The sequence below is a fragment of the Platalea leucorodia genome (genome assembly GCF_965183815.1).
Source record: "Platalea leucorodia genome assembly, chromosome: 4".
NCBI lineage: Eukaryota > Metazoa > Chordata > Aves > Pelecaniformes > Threskiornithidae > Platalea > Platalea leucorodia.
The window spans coordinates 75,171,987-75,186,343 of NC_138826.1; the positions used below are offsets into that span (position 1 = coordinate 75,171,987).

General features: G+C 35.3%; 1 protein-coding gene across 1 annotated transcript in view; it reads left to right on the forward strand.

Moving 5' to 3' along the window:
* Positions 1–14,357, forward strand: part of ANKS1B (ankyrin repeat and sterile alpha motif domain containing 1B) — a gene marked incomplete at both ends in the record, with an annotated part of 442,459 nt that overhangs the window by 40,221 nt on the left and 387,881 nt on the right. The window contains 2 exon segments of the mRNA XM_082308774.1: positions 8,854–8,934; positions 13,109–13,265. Of these exon segments, the coding sequence (XP_082164900.1) occupies positions 8,854–8,934; positions 13,109–13,265 (238 nt within the window).

Sequence of the window (14,357 nt, forward strand, 5' to 3'; positions counted from 1 at the left end):
ATTCTTTTAATAAAGCATGACTAATTTGTTGCCTATTCTTTTGCGTGACATCATCAAGAAGTCAAAGTATTTCTCCCTTACATTTTTGCATATTACCTGATTTTTATAACATTTAAACTGATACAACTGTTAACTCTATTGGAATAAAATGATATACCTTCAAATGAAATTGATTCCAACTTCAAGTAAACCTAGTTCTAGTTCAGTTAAACTAGTTCATGTAACTTTTGTTCAGGTTTAGTTTATTTAGTTTTTACCATATATTGTACTTAACTGGAGAGACTGAGTGCTCCTCAACATGTTTTTCTAGGTAGATTCTTTCCCAAACTGAACATATCTGCATTTGCATGTACTTACACATGCACAGACTGTCTAATCTGCAGATTCCTAGAACACGACTCTCAGTGGCCTAAGTCTGCCATACAAGACCACTTATTTCTCTAGTGTTTTCAATACAGATGTTCAAAGTTGGCTAAGAAAACAAAATACTTTTCATGGTTTCTGCAGAAGCTCACTGCTCAGCTTTTTGTCTGCAAAATTTAACTGTCACCCTGGTCTGATGTGACAGCCAGCTCCTTGTGGGGTCTCAACCTCAGAGACATGCAGACACACAACTGGCTCCCAGGCCACTTCACCTGCTTGCTGACTAGTACAGCTTGATCTTCACTAGCAATCACACACTGTCTCGCACACTCACACTCCCTACAGTTGCAGGCTCCGTGGACATATGGGCCCTCTGACCCATGGTTCCACTCCAGTTTCTGGTACCCAGTCCCTCATTTGCACTAGTTTGTGGCAACACAGACACATGGGCTCACTAACCCGTCACCTGACCCAGTTGCTGGCAGTTGGACCCTCACATACATACATGGACACAGAATAGAGTCCCTCACCCAGAGAAATAGAAATGGAATTTAATAAGATTGAGTGCAGGACATGTCCAGACAGTTGTACTGTAGAGCCAACTATATACATGTTATCGGCCCTTTTTGTCTCCTTATGCCTCTATTTTCTCACACTTATTCCTCCCCAAATCACCTAAATCCATCCCTTTCCCTGCCTTTGGTTCCTCCCCTAAACATCCCACGGGAAGTCTTGCTCAATCCCATGTGTCCCGTACCCCTAGACAGTAACCCATCTCTGTCTGAAATGTGCTCCAGCATTGCCTCATCTTAATGGGTGTTACCCCTGGACACTGGAGTGGAGGCTCTCGCAGGACAGCCCCGGGAGGGGCCCCAACAGTGTGCCCTTCCTCTGAGTCTGTAATTTGGGTTCCTGCCTGCCGTTGTGCTGCTGTGCTCTGATGGACTTGTAGAGGTGGGCCTTTAATGCGCTAGTGGCTCTTCTGTGATGAGAGTAGCTGGGCCAGGGTATTACTTGATTATCCCACCTGCTGTTGTCTCTTTGTGCTCCTTCGTGGATGTACACAGGAACTGTTTATCACATAACACTCACGTGTATGAAATCTTGTAGTTTCTATCTATCTCAGTACTGTTCTAGCCTGTTCTTTGTGTACTTCACAATCACAATGTTCTCCTATACAGGTTCTGTAATTTCTTGCCTCAGAAGTTTGTTTAGAGTTGCTTCTTAAGTCCTAACTCTATCAAAATATGCTTTCGTAAGACCTTTTCGATTTCCTTCAATTGCAATTCTTCTGTTGCCCTAAGGTTATTCAAAGGATAAGGCCACATTGACTCTGTGAGGCACGGCTCACATTGACTCTGTGAGACTCATCATAGCTAAGGGTATCCTGGATATCCAAGACTTGTGTGTCTCTCTGTGTCTGGGATTCTGCCTCTCCTCAGCCACACACTGAACTTCTGTCATTTATAATCAGCCTTTTCTTAGTTCTTTCCACTGGAGAAAGTGTGGATGGCAGATTGGATTACTGGCTGTACTTGTACTTCTTGTACTTCTCCAATCAAAAATGTAGTTATAACAGCAAGAATGGTAATGGGCAAGTATACTAGGTTATCTATTTGGCACTAAGGTTATTTGTATACTTTCAAATGCTGCCACCCTACTCCAAATTTTACCCTGGGCAGATGTAGTCTGTTAAATCTGTCAGTGTTCATTTAGCAGTTATATTTTACAAAACTTGAAAAACAGTAATCACAGGTAAGATACTGGTTTTTGAGTCTTACATTGTTGGACATGATGCCTTTGTTCTACATGCTTTTTTAAATTACCCTTTTTACTTCCATGCTTGTGATATGACTTTAAGTGCTGATCCTGCTGTTTGTGTATTTGGAGATAAACATAACAATGGTAAATTCACAATGTTGTGAGTTCATGAATTTTTTCTCTTTTTGTACTGCTTGATATCCATCTTTATGGATATTACTGTTACTGCACATATCATTCCTTAGACAGGTTTTCAAAAGCAAAACTAAATTCTGAATTCAATCACAACAGATGTAGCAGGAATACTCTGTGAAGTTGAGCATTATTAGGTAGCTGTTGATGCTCATGCCTTAGGTAACCTAGATGGGAGTGAATGACTCTTCTTTTTCTAATTTGTCTTCATGTTTCTGTTCCCAGTTAACATTCAAAAGGGGTTATATGTATACTGGAGGCTTCTAGAACAGCTGGGAGGAAGAAACCCTTCTCTGTGTTTCAGAGAGACATAGAATCACAGATAAACACCCCAAAAGCATCCCAGTAGTATTTTTTGTGAATGTTTTCTGTATCTCCCTAATGAGGAATCAAATGGCTCTCTATACACTCCTTTCTTAGCTTATCCCAACTGGTTCTTCAAGTTTCCAAGTTGAAGTGCGTAATTCCATGCCAAAGAGAGGTAGAGGCTGGATTTACCTTTAATTACTGTCTGCGCTCTTTTCGAATATTAATTTCATGTTACCATGATAAATCTTAAACTTAGGGAATATAGGCCACACCTGTAGATCTTGTACAGGTAATGACCTTGTAAAACCCTGGCCTTTTGCTGAAATAAGAATTGTTGGATTAACTTGATCATACACCGATAAAGAGGAAGAACAACCTATGGTTGTAATCTTCTCTGTTTTGATCACAGGCAATGTGTACTTGCAATGAAATTCATTCATGATATCCAGCTATGAGGAGACTTCAAGGTAACAGTCCCTAGATATATGAACACTCACAGTTTCTCAGTGAGATAGATAGATAAAATTTTGCATAAGCTATTGAAGGAGGAAGTAGCTGATTGTACATAACTCTACCTCATTATCAAACCACTGTGTAGGATTGAGACCTACTTGTACAGGAGTCACTCTAAGTATAGTAATAAGTAAATGTTGTATAATATATAATCAAACTTGTAATATTTACTATATTCAATATGTCGTATTAAATAGAAGTCACCAGTTGAACAGAATCAGTATGGAAATAAAATCACAATTCGGTGAAGTTCCCCAGTTTTCCAGACTTGGACTATTTATGGCCAAGACTGTAAACAGATCAAGGTTAAAGAAAACAAGTGGAATAAGCTGCTTTAGAGCCTGAACTTTAATAACATACATACTTAATCGCATAAATCAGTTGACCACAAATTTTGTTGTATTATTTATACTGAGACAACTAAACAGCAGGAATCAAAACAAGATAAGCACATTCCACACGTTCAAAAATGAAATGTTTTTGAGTCACATTTCACACTGATACAACAAAAACACTTCAGTAACAATTGGAATTATATATACAATAAGCTTTAAAAATACAGTTAACATTAATTGAATGGATAATCCCTCTGGCCTTCTCCTTTTTAAATTAAAAAAATGAAAAAATAATAAAAATCAGTTTTTATTATTATTATTTTCATTTTTGAATTTTTAACTCTCAGTTGCTACATGGAACAGATGTTTTTAATACTGAAAAGAAGATCTAAGATAGCCTTACTCAAGACTACTTTTGTCAATTTAAGACCTATAGCTGCACTTGCTCAAAAAGAATCCTAGAATGCATTTTTAATGTTGGTTTTCCACGTATAACATTGTTATTTATTAATTATTTGTTATGCTTTCAAATGTGACTTTCTAGAAGTTTTTTTCCCACTGTCACTAAAGGCAAATATTTAAATTTACTTTCCTTGAAAAAATTTGAAAATGTATCTCACATTCAGCAAAGCAGTGTAAATAATATGTAAAACCATACATGAAAGAGACATACATACTTCTTGCAGGATAATATATCTTATATAACACTGGATTCCATCAGAGAGGAATCCGTAGAAAGAGAAAAGTATCACATTTACTAAAATGAAACACTTCTATATTTGATAAGTAACATTATTAATTTATACAGGTTAGGGTAACATAGTTGTCAATTTGATTTATTTGTACATAAAACAGAGAATGGGAGCTATTTTGCTGCTGTTCACAATAAGTAACATTATTATTTTGTGTTTGAATAACCAATGATACATATTATTGTGTAAAAGTTTGCATTTTGAAAAATGCTCTGTAAAAATGTCCATATATTTTGTATAAGCTCAGTTTACATGACTGAAAATGTTTATGAATGTAGACAGAGCACTAACGAATATAGGAGACTGGCTATGATGTGCTCTAATAACTTTAGGCAATGTGTTCCTGTCAGATTAACAACAATAAACATGGAAATTTTGGTAAATTGTGGCTCAGAACAACACAAATTCCTGTAATACTTATTTACTCTATGGAACACAGAAACAATAAGGAAACTAGATTTATCTATCATCTGAGCTGCTTGGTGTTTGCCACTGACATCAATGGGAACAGGATGAAGCTTAGGATTTCTCGCTAGTAAAACTGACCTGGCAAGATGAGATTCACTACTTCTATAGTCCTGAAGTGCCAGGGCGTCTCTAGGAAGAGCTTCCAAAGATATTGAAGGCCTGGGAAAGAAGGTGGGGAGAGGAGTGGGACGGGTGAGGATTAGGCATATGCTAAGCCTCTCTCAGCCCTCAACAGGGTTTAGACCCTAAAATATGCAGGCATAACACTATGGTCTGTCCATTTCCTCTGGAGGAACTGATTCCATCCAGACAGTGTCATCCTCTTCCTTGCCACTTTGTTACAGGGAAGAAATAAATTCCAAAGAAAGAGAGTTACCGGTCAGTTGTCAGATAAGATTTAAGGGAAACCAATGAGCGGACAGACACTGATGTCATCAGGTGGCTTTCTACGGCTTTTAAAGACTCTTATCATTGTTTTACCAAAATTTTTTTATTTTCACCTTGGCAAAACTACCATAAAGACCATAAATATTAGTGCATGGATAATGAAATAATAATGAAATAATATAATGAAAGTATATGTACAGAGGGGAAATATGATGGAAACAGATTTAAAGTTGTGATGGACATTCTGTGCATGTATGCATGGTTCTTGTACTGTTGATAGGGAGTGTGCCTGTGTGATGAAGATTAGCTGAATTAACTTCTGATTTCCTTGGTTTTGTGTTCATGTGGGTGTAACAACAGCCACTTCACAGTTATTTTTTTGCATATAGCAAAAAGCATAGCAAAATAACAAATCAATCAACTAACTGTCTTTTTCTTTTGTCTGTCATTTTCATATCATTTTTGAAATTCTACTCTTTATATATAATTATCTTCACCTCATAAAAAAGAAAAAAAGATAATTTTCTTACCAAGTAAAGGGTATTTCCAGTTAATATTTGACATGAGTTCAAAAGGTGAATATTCTTTGTCCACAGTGAGAGCAAACTGTAATAAGGTCTTTCTGCTTTTGGCAATAGTGTAAGTAGCATAACAGACTTCAGTTTCTTTGTGCCTCACTTTGGCAAGTTTTACAATGGAAGAAACTAATTGATGATCATGTTTTATTCAGAGCTTTAATTCATCAGTGACTGAAAACTGATTTTTTGCACAAAAAGTAGGTTCAATTACTTTCTTAAAATTCATTACGTGATAGAAAGATTTTCCTAATTTACTGATGTACATAGGAAAAAAAATCCTAACTTACTAATGTGTGTAAAATTAAGAAGCTTGATTATTGACTGCATCAAAGAATTAGGAGAAACATGTTTTTGAGAACATTCAATATTAACGGTAATCTAAAGAGCTGCTAATCTTCTCTCAAAATCTTCTTTTCTGGAGGTTGAATGGTAATTTGTTTTGTTCCAAGCTCTCCTTAATGTTGCTTTCACAGTAACTGTTGAAGTGTTTTAATACACAGATGAATCAATATGTTTGGTAATTGCTCATTTATTGTATGTGTTTACAATGCCAAAGAAGGGCTCTCTAGGCTTTTTCTCTTTCTCCACCCCACTTTTCTATGAAATTAGATGCTTTTTTACAGAGCTAATACACCACTATACTTTTGCCTTACTGTATTCTGATTACAAGAGAAGAGCTTTAGATGAACTGTTCACCACAGCTGGGACTTTTAGGGTAGATAAAAATATCTATTTGCAGACTGTCCAATTTGAATTTGATTGTCAGTTATTAAAACATAAATATCCAGTGTATCTACTGAACCTGCATTCATTTCTTAGGAAATAATTTTGCAATACTGTAGCAATGCAAGACCTCCTAGGAGGGGATTTCTGCACTGGCCCAAGGGAAAAGAAATGCCTGCAGCCAAGTCCTGCTCATGTCTCCTGTGTTCTTTAGCTTGATAACCAAGTTCTGATTTTAAGCATGTCTTTCTGTACTGTTTGGGAGCTGGCAGTGATTAGTCTCTCCATCCTGTCTCATCTCTCTGAGTCATCAGGATTTACTTTTGTCCTTTGTCTCCCAACCTGAGTGTCCTGAGAAGCTTCATATAGATGCATTTATATACTCATTAATAAATTTTCAGTTTTCAAAAAAAAATCTCAATTAAAAAAAATTTCCTAAGACCAGAGTCAGGAAGTGCAACAATACATTAAAGAGTGCTTGGGTTAAAGGAGAAAATTATGGGAGAAAAGAACTAGGTTTTGGGTATTTTTGGTTTTGGGGTTGTTTAATTAATTTTTTTAAAGGTCTAATGCATCATGAATGATATATGAACTCATGGATCCCTTGCATTTTGAAAAAAACAACTAACAGGCAAATCCTAACAACTGTAAACCAAAGCAAGCAAGCAAGCAATCAAAACCAAGAAATTAATATTCTGGTTGTTTATGTATTTATTTTAATATTTAAAATATGACTTTCTATACCACTTTCAATTTTCTGCTTCATTCTCCTATAATCTGGTACAAATCAAAGGAAGATAGTAGAATCCAATAAATAAGAAAACAACTAATAAAGTATTATGCAAAAGTATAAAAGAGGTTGTAGAATATTGATAGATAAGGACTTCTTTCCTTCCAATAGATAAGGACAGCCTGTCTTTGCCATATAAATAACATCTCTCTATTATGGAAGAGCTATCATTCATGAAGTTAAAATAATTTCTTTTAATTGGAAAGATTAGAGTGACTTTCATAGCTGAAAGTTGCCTTCTGTAGAAAAGAATATCTGTAGACTTCTGAGCAGATTAAAAAAAAGATTACTTCATTTTTTGCTTCTCTGCACCTGAGAAAATATTTCAGTCCTGTTCTTCCAAGAAATTAAATTGCAGGGAGAGGTGAGGTAGCCAGCACTATGTAGAATTATGCTCACTGCAGAACACAATATGTGTCACACAAATAATTCTGTATGCATGCAGTATTACTTATGGGAAAACAACTTTTTAAATTTATGAGCTAATTAATCATTCAAATATACACAATGAAAAAGAGACCAGTCTGCAACACCAATATTCCATTGGTAATAAAATACAGATTCAGTAGTAAAGAATTCTTAAAAAGCATATGGTAAGCATAACATGCCATTTTATTTATGTAGATAATGAAAAATGTCAGTATAAAAAACTCTTTTTACCCATTAGCTTCAGATTATTTTCTTTAAAATGCAGCACTTGATTCTAAGGTATGAAGTGAAGAGAAAATATTGCTTGCCAATGACTGTTTAACACTGTATTAGAAGCTGAAGAAAACAGAATGTAATTCAGGACTCATAATCTTGTGTCCTAGAAGTTGTAATACTAATGATTGAAAACAGTGCTAGAGAATAAAAAAAAGGTAGAAAATTGCTTCCACAAAGGATACAGTCAGCTTCACATGTAGTCAGTTAGCAAAAAACCTGCAGATAGTCAATATGTCTCTGGTATGCAATTTCCACGCTTTGGTTTGGTTTTTTTTTTTTTTTTTTTTTTTGTAGATTAGCCGTCACATTTTTCTACTTTGAAACAAAAAATCTCCTTTACTGTTTTGTGAAGAGTCCATAATAGATTGTGAAGCTGGTTACATAATGAAGCTGACTGTAAAATAAGTGCTGTAAAATACAGAAAGATAACAAAAAGAAAAGAAACATGATTTATTAAACTTTTGTTTTATATATATATAATTTATTTAAAAATATAATTGGTTAAAATGGGAGCTAAAATATGAGGCCAAGTAAAAAGAATAAATTTACTGTCTCTTTAAAGGATATGATTGGATCTCACTAATCTTACGCTTGTATGAATCTAGACTAACTGACCTAAAGTCAATGAATATATACTTTTGAAAAAAGTAGTGCAAAATCAGATTATAACCTCAGTGTAATTACCACAGTAATACTGGGAGAACAGATCTAATTGAAATGACAGAATAGTTATTAGTCTTTGAGACTGCCCTACATAAAGTTCAGGACTGCTATAAAGATGAATGTGTAAAATTATTTTTATAAATAAATTATATTGATATCAACATGACATTTTAAGTTCTTTTCAAGATAATTTGTCTCTTAAAGTTTAATCACACTTGTTGAAGTGATCTTTAGATTATATATACATCAGATTTATGATATTTCTGTACTTGCCAAGCCAAAAAAATAACTTTACAATTGTGCTTTATTTGCAGCATCTGGCGAGGACCCAATATAAACTGCACAGACAGTTCAGGTTATACTGCTTTACATCATGCAGCTTTAAATGGACACAAGTAAGTGCCTCACATTTAGTTTTTATGTAGAATGGTATTTAACTGCATAACTTAAAAATATGTAGCATAGCACTGAGATTTTCACAGAAAATTGACAAACCCTGTCTTACTAAAATGATCTTATTTCCCATGGGATATATTAATATAAGAATTTTTGACACTGTCATTGATATCAGCATGTAATAATACAAAATGTGAAATGCAGTTTAGAAGTTATTGATTCTATGCTGGTTCTTCCAAATTCTTGCTTAATTTTGAGTAAATTTATTATTATTGCTAGTGGTGGCTCTAGTGCTTTTTAGCTGGTGGGAAATTACAACAGAAAATTTTGTAGTATACTTTTGTGTGTATGTACAAATGTAGAGTGTGTTGAATGTTTAAGGAAACGATATCGTGGAACAAAAGAACAGTATAGATTAATCATTATCAAAGTAAAAGTAGCATGATAAGAATATTTAGTAGTTATACACTTGAAAGCAGAAAAATTGTATGGGACCTTGTAGCTTTTCCCTCCCTGCTGTCCATCCAAGTTACCACATGCATGTCTCAACAAGCTTGGGGAAGGCCTGAAAAATCCCCACTGAGGAGTACTGCACAGGCATACCAGTGTAGGTGAACTCTTAAACACATTGACGTGTCAGTAAAAAACTGGAAACTTGCTACATATTTTGTTATTAACACCTCGTAATTTGTTCTGTGTTACCTCTGTTATGACATGTTGCCCCTTGCTACGTTACCTCCATTGTATTATGCTGCCAACTGCATGTTGTTATTAAGGCAGAAAAAGAAAGAAAGAAAGATTTTAATGAGGTCTATAAAGTTCTAGTGGGACGGACCCCACTGTAACCAAGGTAAGAGCTGCCCCACTTAACGCAGTCTGGCTACCTTGTTTGTACACTGACGGTGTTAACACTGTCTGGATTTTCACTGAGGAAAATTTTGACGTAAGGCTTTGGGTTATTCCTCTGTGGGAGATAAGGAACTGATCAAAAACCAACTGAAACTGAGAGTGATTTGCACTAACCTTAATGTGATTTTGGACTGTCCATAAGATAACATATAAATCCATAATAATTATATGTTTAGTTTACTCATTTCACAATTTTTGCATCCTTCCTTGGAAAAATTAAAACTTTAGGATGTGTCTTTAATTGTATTCTAGAAACCTGCATATTTTCTTAAGACCAGATTAATCTTTTGGTGAATATAGGATATTCTGTTTCTGAAAAAATAAATGAAGTTAAAATACTGTTAAGCTATATATTGTGCATTTCCCAAAATTTCAGTTCTGTAGCAAGATTCAGAATCATCCATTAATATATTTTACCTCCATAGAATTAGGTCTAAGTCCTTAATATGGTCTATTAAACTCAGCATTTTTTAAAGAGAGAGAAAATCACATTTCTCTTGTTTATAGTTTATGGATTGTTTCTTGTGCCATTGCACATTTTTGACTGACAGAAGCCCAAGCCTTCGCTTGCAAAGATTGCTAGTTTTAAATAGATGAAAACTGGCTTTAGCATGTTTAATACTGACTATAAACCAATAGTTACCCAGAAAAGTAAAAGTATTTTTGTAAAAACACTGAATCTGTTGGAGATTTCAAGTGAATCCTAGCAATATAAACTGTAAAATCCCCAAACATACAAAAGCCAAATAGCATTTTCAGCATTTCCAGGCCAAACTTCTGCTGAAGACAGAGAGAACTTCAAGATGTGGACGTATGTACAGCAGCCGATATAACTGCAGCTTTTGAAAAGGTCATAACAGCCACTGGCTGCTATGACCCCTTACCCTCACAGCAGGGTAAGTAGCAGTTATTGACATCACATTTATAGCTTGTTATAGTAAAGTAAACTGAAATACATCATGACGTATTTCATGATAAATCATGATGGTTCAGGACCTGCTATCAAAGCCGTCATACTGATCCTGCTACAACGGTAGCACTGTCAGCAATAGAACTGGACAGACATCTGGTGGTTGTAATTTCATTAGTCACCACAAATAACAAATTAATAGCTTTACACTCTGTTTCAGATTTGAAACTTGATATTCAAAATCAATATTGGGTACAGTCTGTTGACATGAGAGCCTTCCCACTTAAGAGAAGTTCTTGTCCTTTGAAAACTTTTGAGGTTTTATTTTTTCACACTTTACATTGGGATGGACTTGAGAGATTTCTAAGTTTTTCAGGAAAAGTGAGAACATAAGACTTAATGACCCAATCAATAATTTGTGGCTGGGACACTTGTTGGACACTAGTGTTCAAGTCCCTGCTTGATCAGTGTATGTGATGAATTCCCTCCTTGGTTATTCTGGGATAGTTCTCTTTCCTTTTGAAACTGTTCTGCTTTATGTAAGTAATTAAATCATATCTGGGGCAGGGACTTGAATCCAGTCTCTCTAAGTAATTTTACTTAGCCCAGTAATGTTACTGGGCTAAGGACTCTCAGTCTTCCCTCTGAAATTTATTTCTACAAAATGAAAAAGTTCTGACAGAGCACTAAAAAAGACTCACCCTAGAGAAGTGTGATGGGTCAGGACATTATTGAAGGATGAAGGAGACCTAGGTTCTATTTTGTAGCTTGAATCTTGCAACAGACTCTTCCCAATAGTTGCTGTATATCATTATCTATAGATTTCAGTTGTGGAGGGTTTTTTTGCTGTTTTTCCCCTACATATTTCAATTTCTGTTTCCTTTGATTTGTATCCCTTTCAAACTACTCTGTATCTCTAGCCTTCGTTAGACCATCTACTGCAAGACCAACTATTATGACACAAGAAGCCTCTCAAACCTTAGTTGTACTACAAAGTCTCGGGAGTCACTTTTCTGGAACTTTTGGTGTAGGAAAAATCACTCTGTAGTGGAGCTGCTCTTTCTTGGTTGTTTTCATGTTATTTGACATTGTCAGGAGTAAGCAAAATCCAGCTTAAAGTCTCCCTCAAAGCTTAGATGTGATGACTCCAGTATGTCTATGATTTCTTTTGGAGACAATTGGGAGTTTGTTTTGACCTGGATATATTCACTCTTACTTGCCACATTTTTTTCTCAACAGGCAATTAAATAAGGTTCCATCAAGGTTGGGAGAACAATTGCCTCGGGATTTGCCTTCTGTCTTAATTTGTAGTCAAGGCCTTCATTTAGAGTCATAACATAGGCTGCACTGAATTCCTTTCATGCCCGCCCGCCCCCGATTTTTTGAGCAAAATTGGTAAGAGCCAGTGTTTCCATATTCAGCAAAAATGTGCATGGAACTGCCCATACTGGATCATAGATGCTATTAACTTAATAACTAATGAGGCCTGTCTGTGTCAAACTATGAGAAGACAAATGGAGAGATAAGACAGAATTTATTTACTTTTTGACCTACTTGATAACCAATGGTCATACCACACAGTTGATTTTTAAGTTTAACCTTTGAAGTTAAGTACAGGAGACTGTTTAAAAATCAGGGATGCAATATACCAGCTTATACTAATCTTTCGTTTAATGTATGATAAGCCACTCTGAAAATACTGAAAGCAATATAATAAGAACTAAAATAATAAGATCACTTTTTTCTTCACTGCTCTCAGGAAGCTGGGTGTGGGAAATGAAAATAGAAACAGTTATTCCAGAGAAGATGGTATATCTCTAACTAGGTCATCATTAAATCGTTTCCTCCAAAAGAACTCTCTGACATAATGCCTTAAAGAAGAAGAAAACATGTTGCTTTTAAGCCTTACTGCAAGAACCGTGTCCATAAAGCTACCCTCTCATCTCCTTGCCTCCAGAACTCAGCAATGATGGGGATAGGAGTACTTCTCTGCCTTTAGTACCTGGAAGGTTTGTCTTGAGGGACATGCATGTGGCCTTGACTGGCAAATTCAAAAAATGGTTCCATGGCCAGGTGATCCCATTGAAAGAAACAGATTCAGAGAGCTGATGATAATATTGTTGACAGGTATTAATAAGAAGTAAGAATCATTACAATGAATAACATTTTGGCTATGTTTTACTATCTATTTCATTTTTAGAAATTCTTGGTCTTCATTTTTATAGCAATTTTCACTTGAAATATATTTTTTTTTCTGTTTTTCAGGGTAAGAAAAATTATAATATGTATGTTCATGTAAAAACTTAATAAAATAAACTTCCTGTCAATTTTTAGATTTACTTCCTGTTTTCCAGGGATATAGTTCTCAAATTACTTCAGTATGAAGCATCAACTAATGTGGCAGATAATAAAGGTTATTTTCCTATTCACTTGGCTGCTTGGAGAGGAGATGTAGACATTGTGAAGATTCTCATCCATCATGGCCCATCACACTCCAGAGTGAATGAACAGGTGAAGTGATAAAAAATATTTATGTACATCATCAGAAAAGAGAAGCATATATTCTTTAGATCTGGCAAATTTATAGCCAAATTAAAAAAAAAATCTATTTTCCATTGTTTCAGTAATTTCTTCTCCAAGACTGATAAAATCTTCCAATATAAGCATACCAGGTATCTTTCTTCTGGATGGACACTGACCTAAAGGAACTTAGATTTTAAAAGTATGAGAAAACCTTCTGCTTGTTTCTGAAAAATTGTATGAAGACATATTCTAACTATGCATATTATATATAGTGATGTAAATTTGCATAAACCCTTTATCTTTTTAACTTTATTAGATATTAAATTCCTGAAAAAGTTTGAGATAAAATTAATATTTGTGGTATATTTTGAGTGTACTGTAAATGAACTGATATGCAGAGATAAATGACAAACCAGATGGACTGCATGTAAGCATGTGCAGCAGAAAGGACACATAAATACTAGGAAAAAATGGTGAGAGTATTACAGTGGGTAAGGGCAGGATAAATATGTTGCATTCTGTTGTCAAGCATATGGCACACCTTCTGTTTTCATTCTGTATATTCTTATATGGTCCATTTGTAGGGTTAGTATTTAGAAATAGAAAGAAAGAACGTGATTAAAATCTGACACTATCTGAACTTCTTGAGGACTGGAAGTAGGCTGTGAAATATGACTAGTGACCATAAGCTATTGAATTTGCCAGGGTAATCAGGAAGTTATTGGAATGTAAAGGTGGGAGTCAGCTCCAGATTCAGATCTAAATTTTAGTGTCTACATTGCCTGCATATGCACCATTTTATTCCACAGAGGTCTAGTCAGTGTAATCACAGGAGCCAACAGGGTTATTCAGGTGACCAAAAGTAAGGCAAGATTCATTTGCCCAAACACAGAAATCCAGTATCTTCTAAGGCTCTGCAGTAACAGAGACATCTGCACTGGCCTGAAGGTATGACAGAGGATGCTCAAAATTTCAATGTCCTTGTGGAGTGGCTGATGGACTCCAGGTAGGGTACTCTACAGCACCTCAAATGGCAAAGTACAATCTAGCAAATGAATTGCACTCTCAGTGTCTATGTTA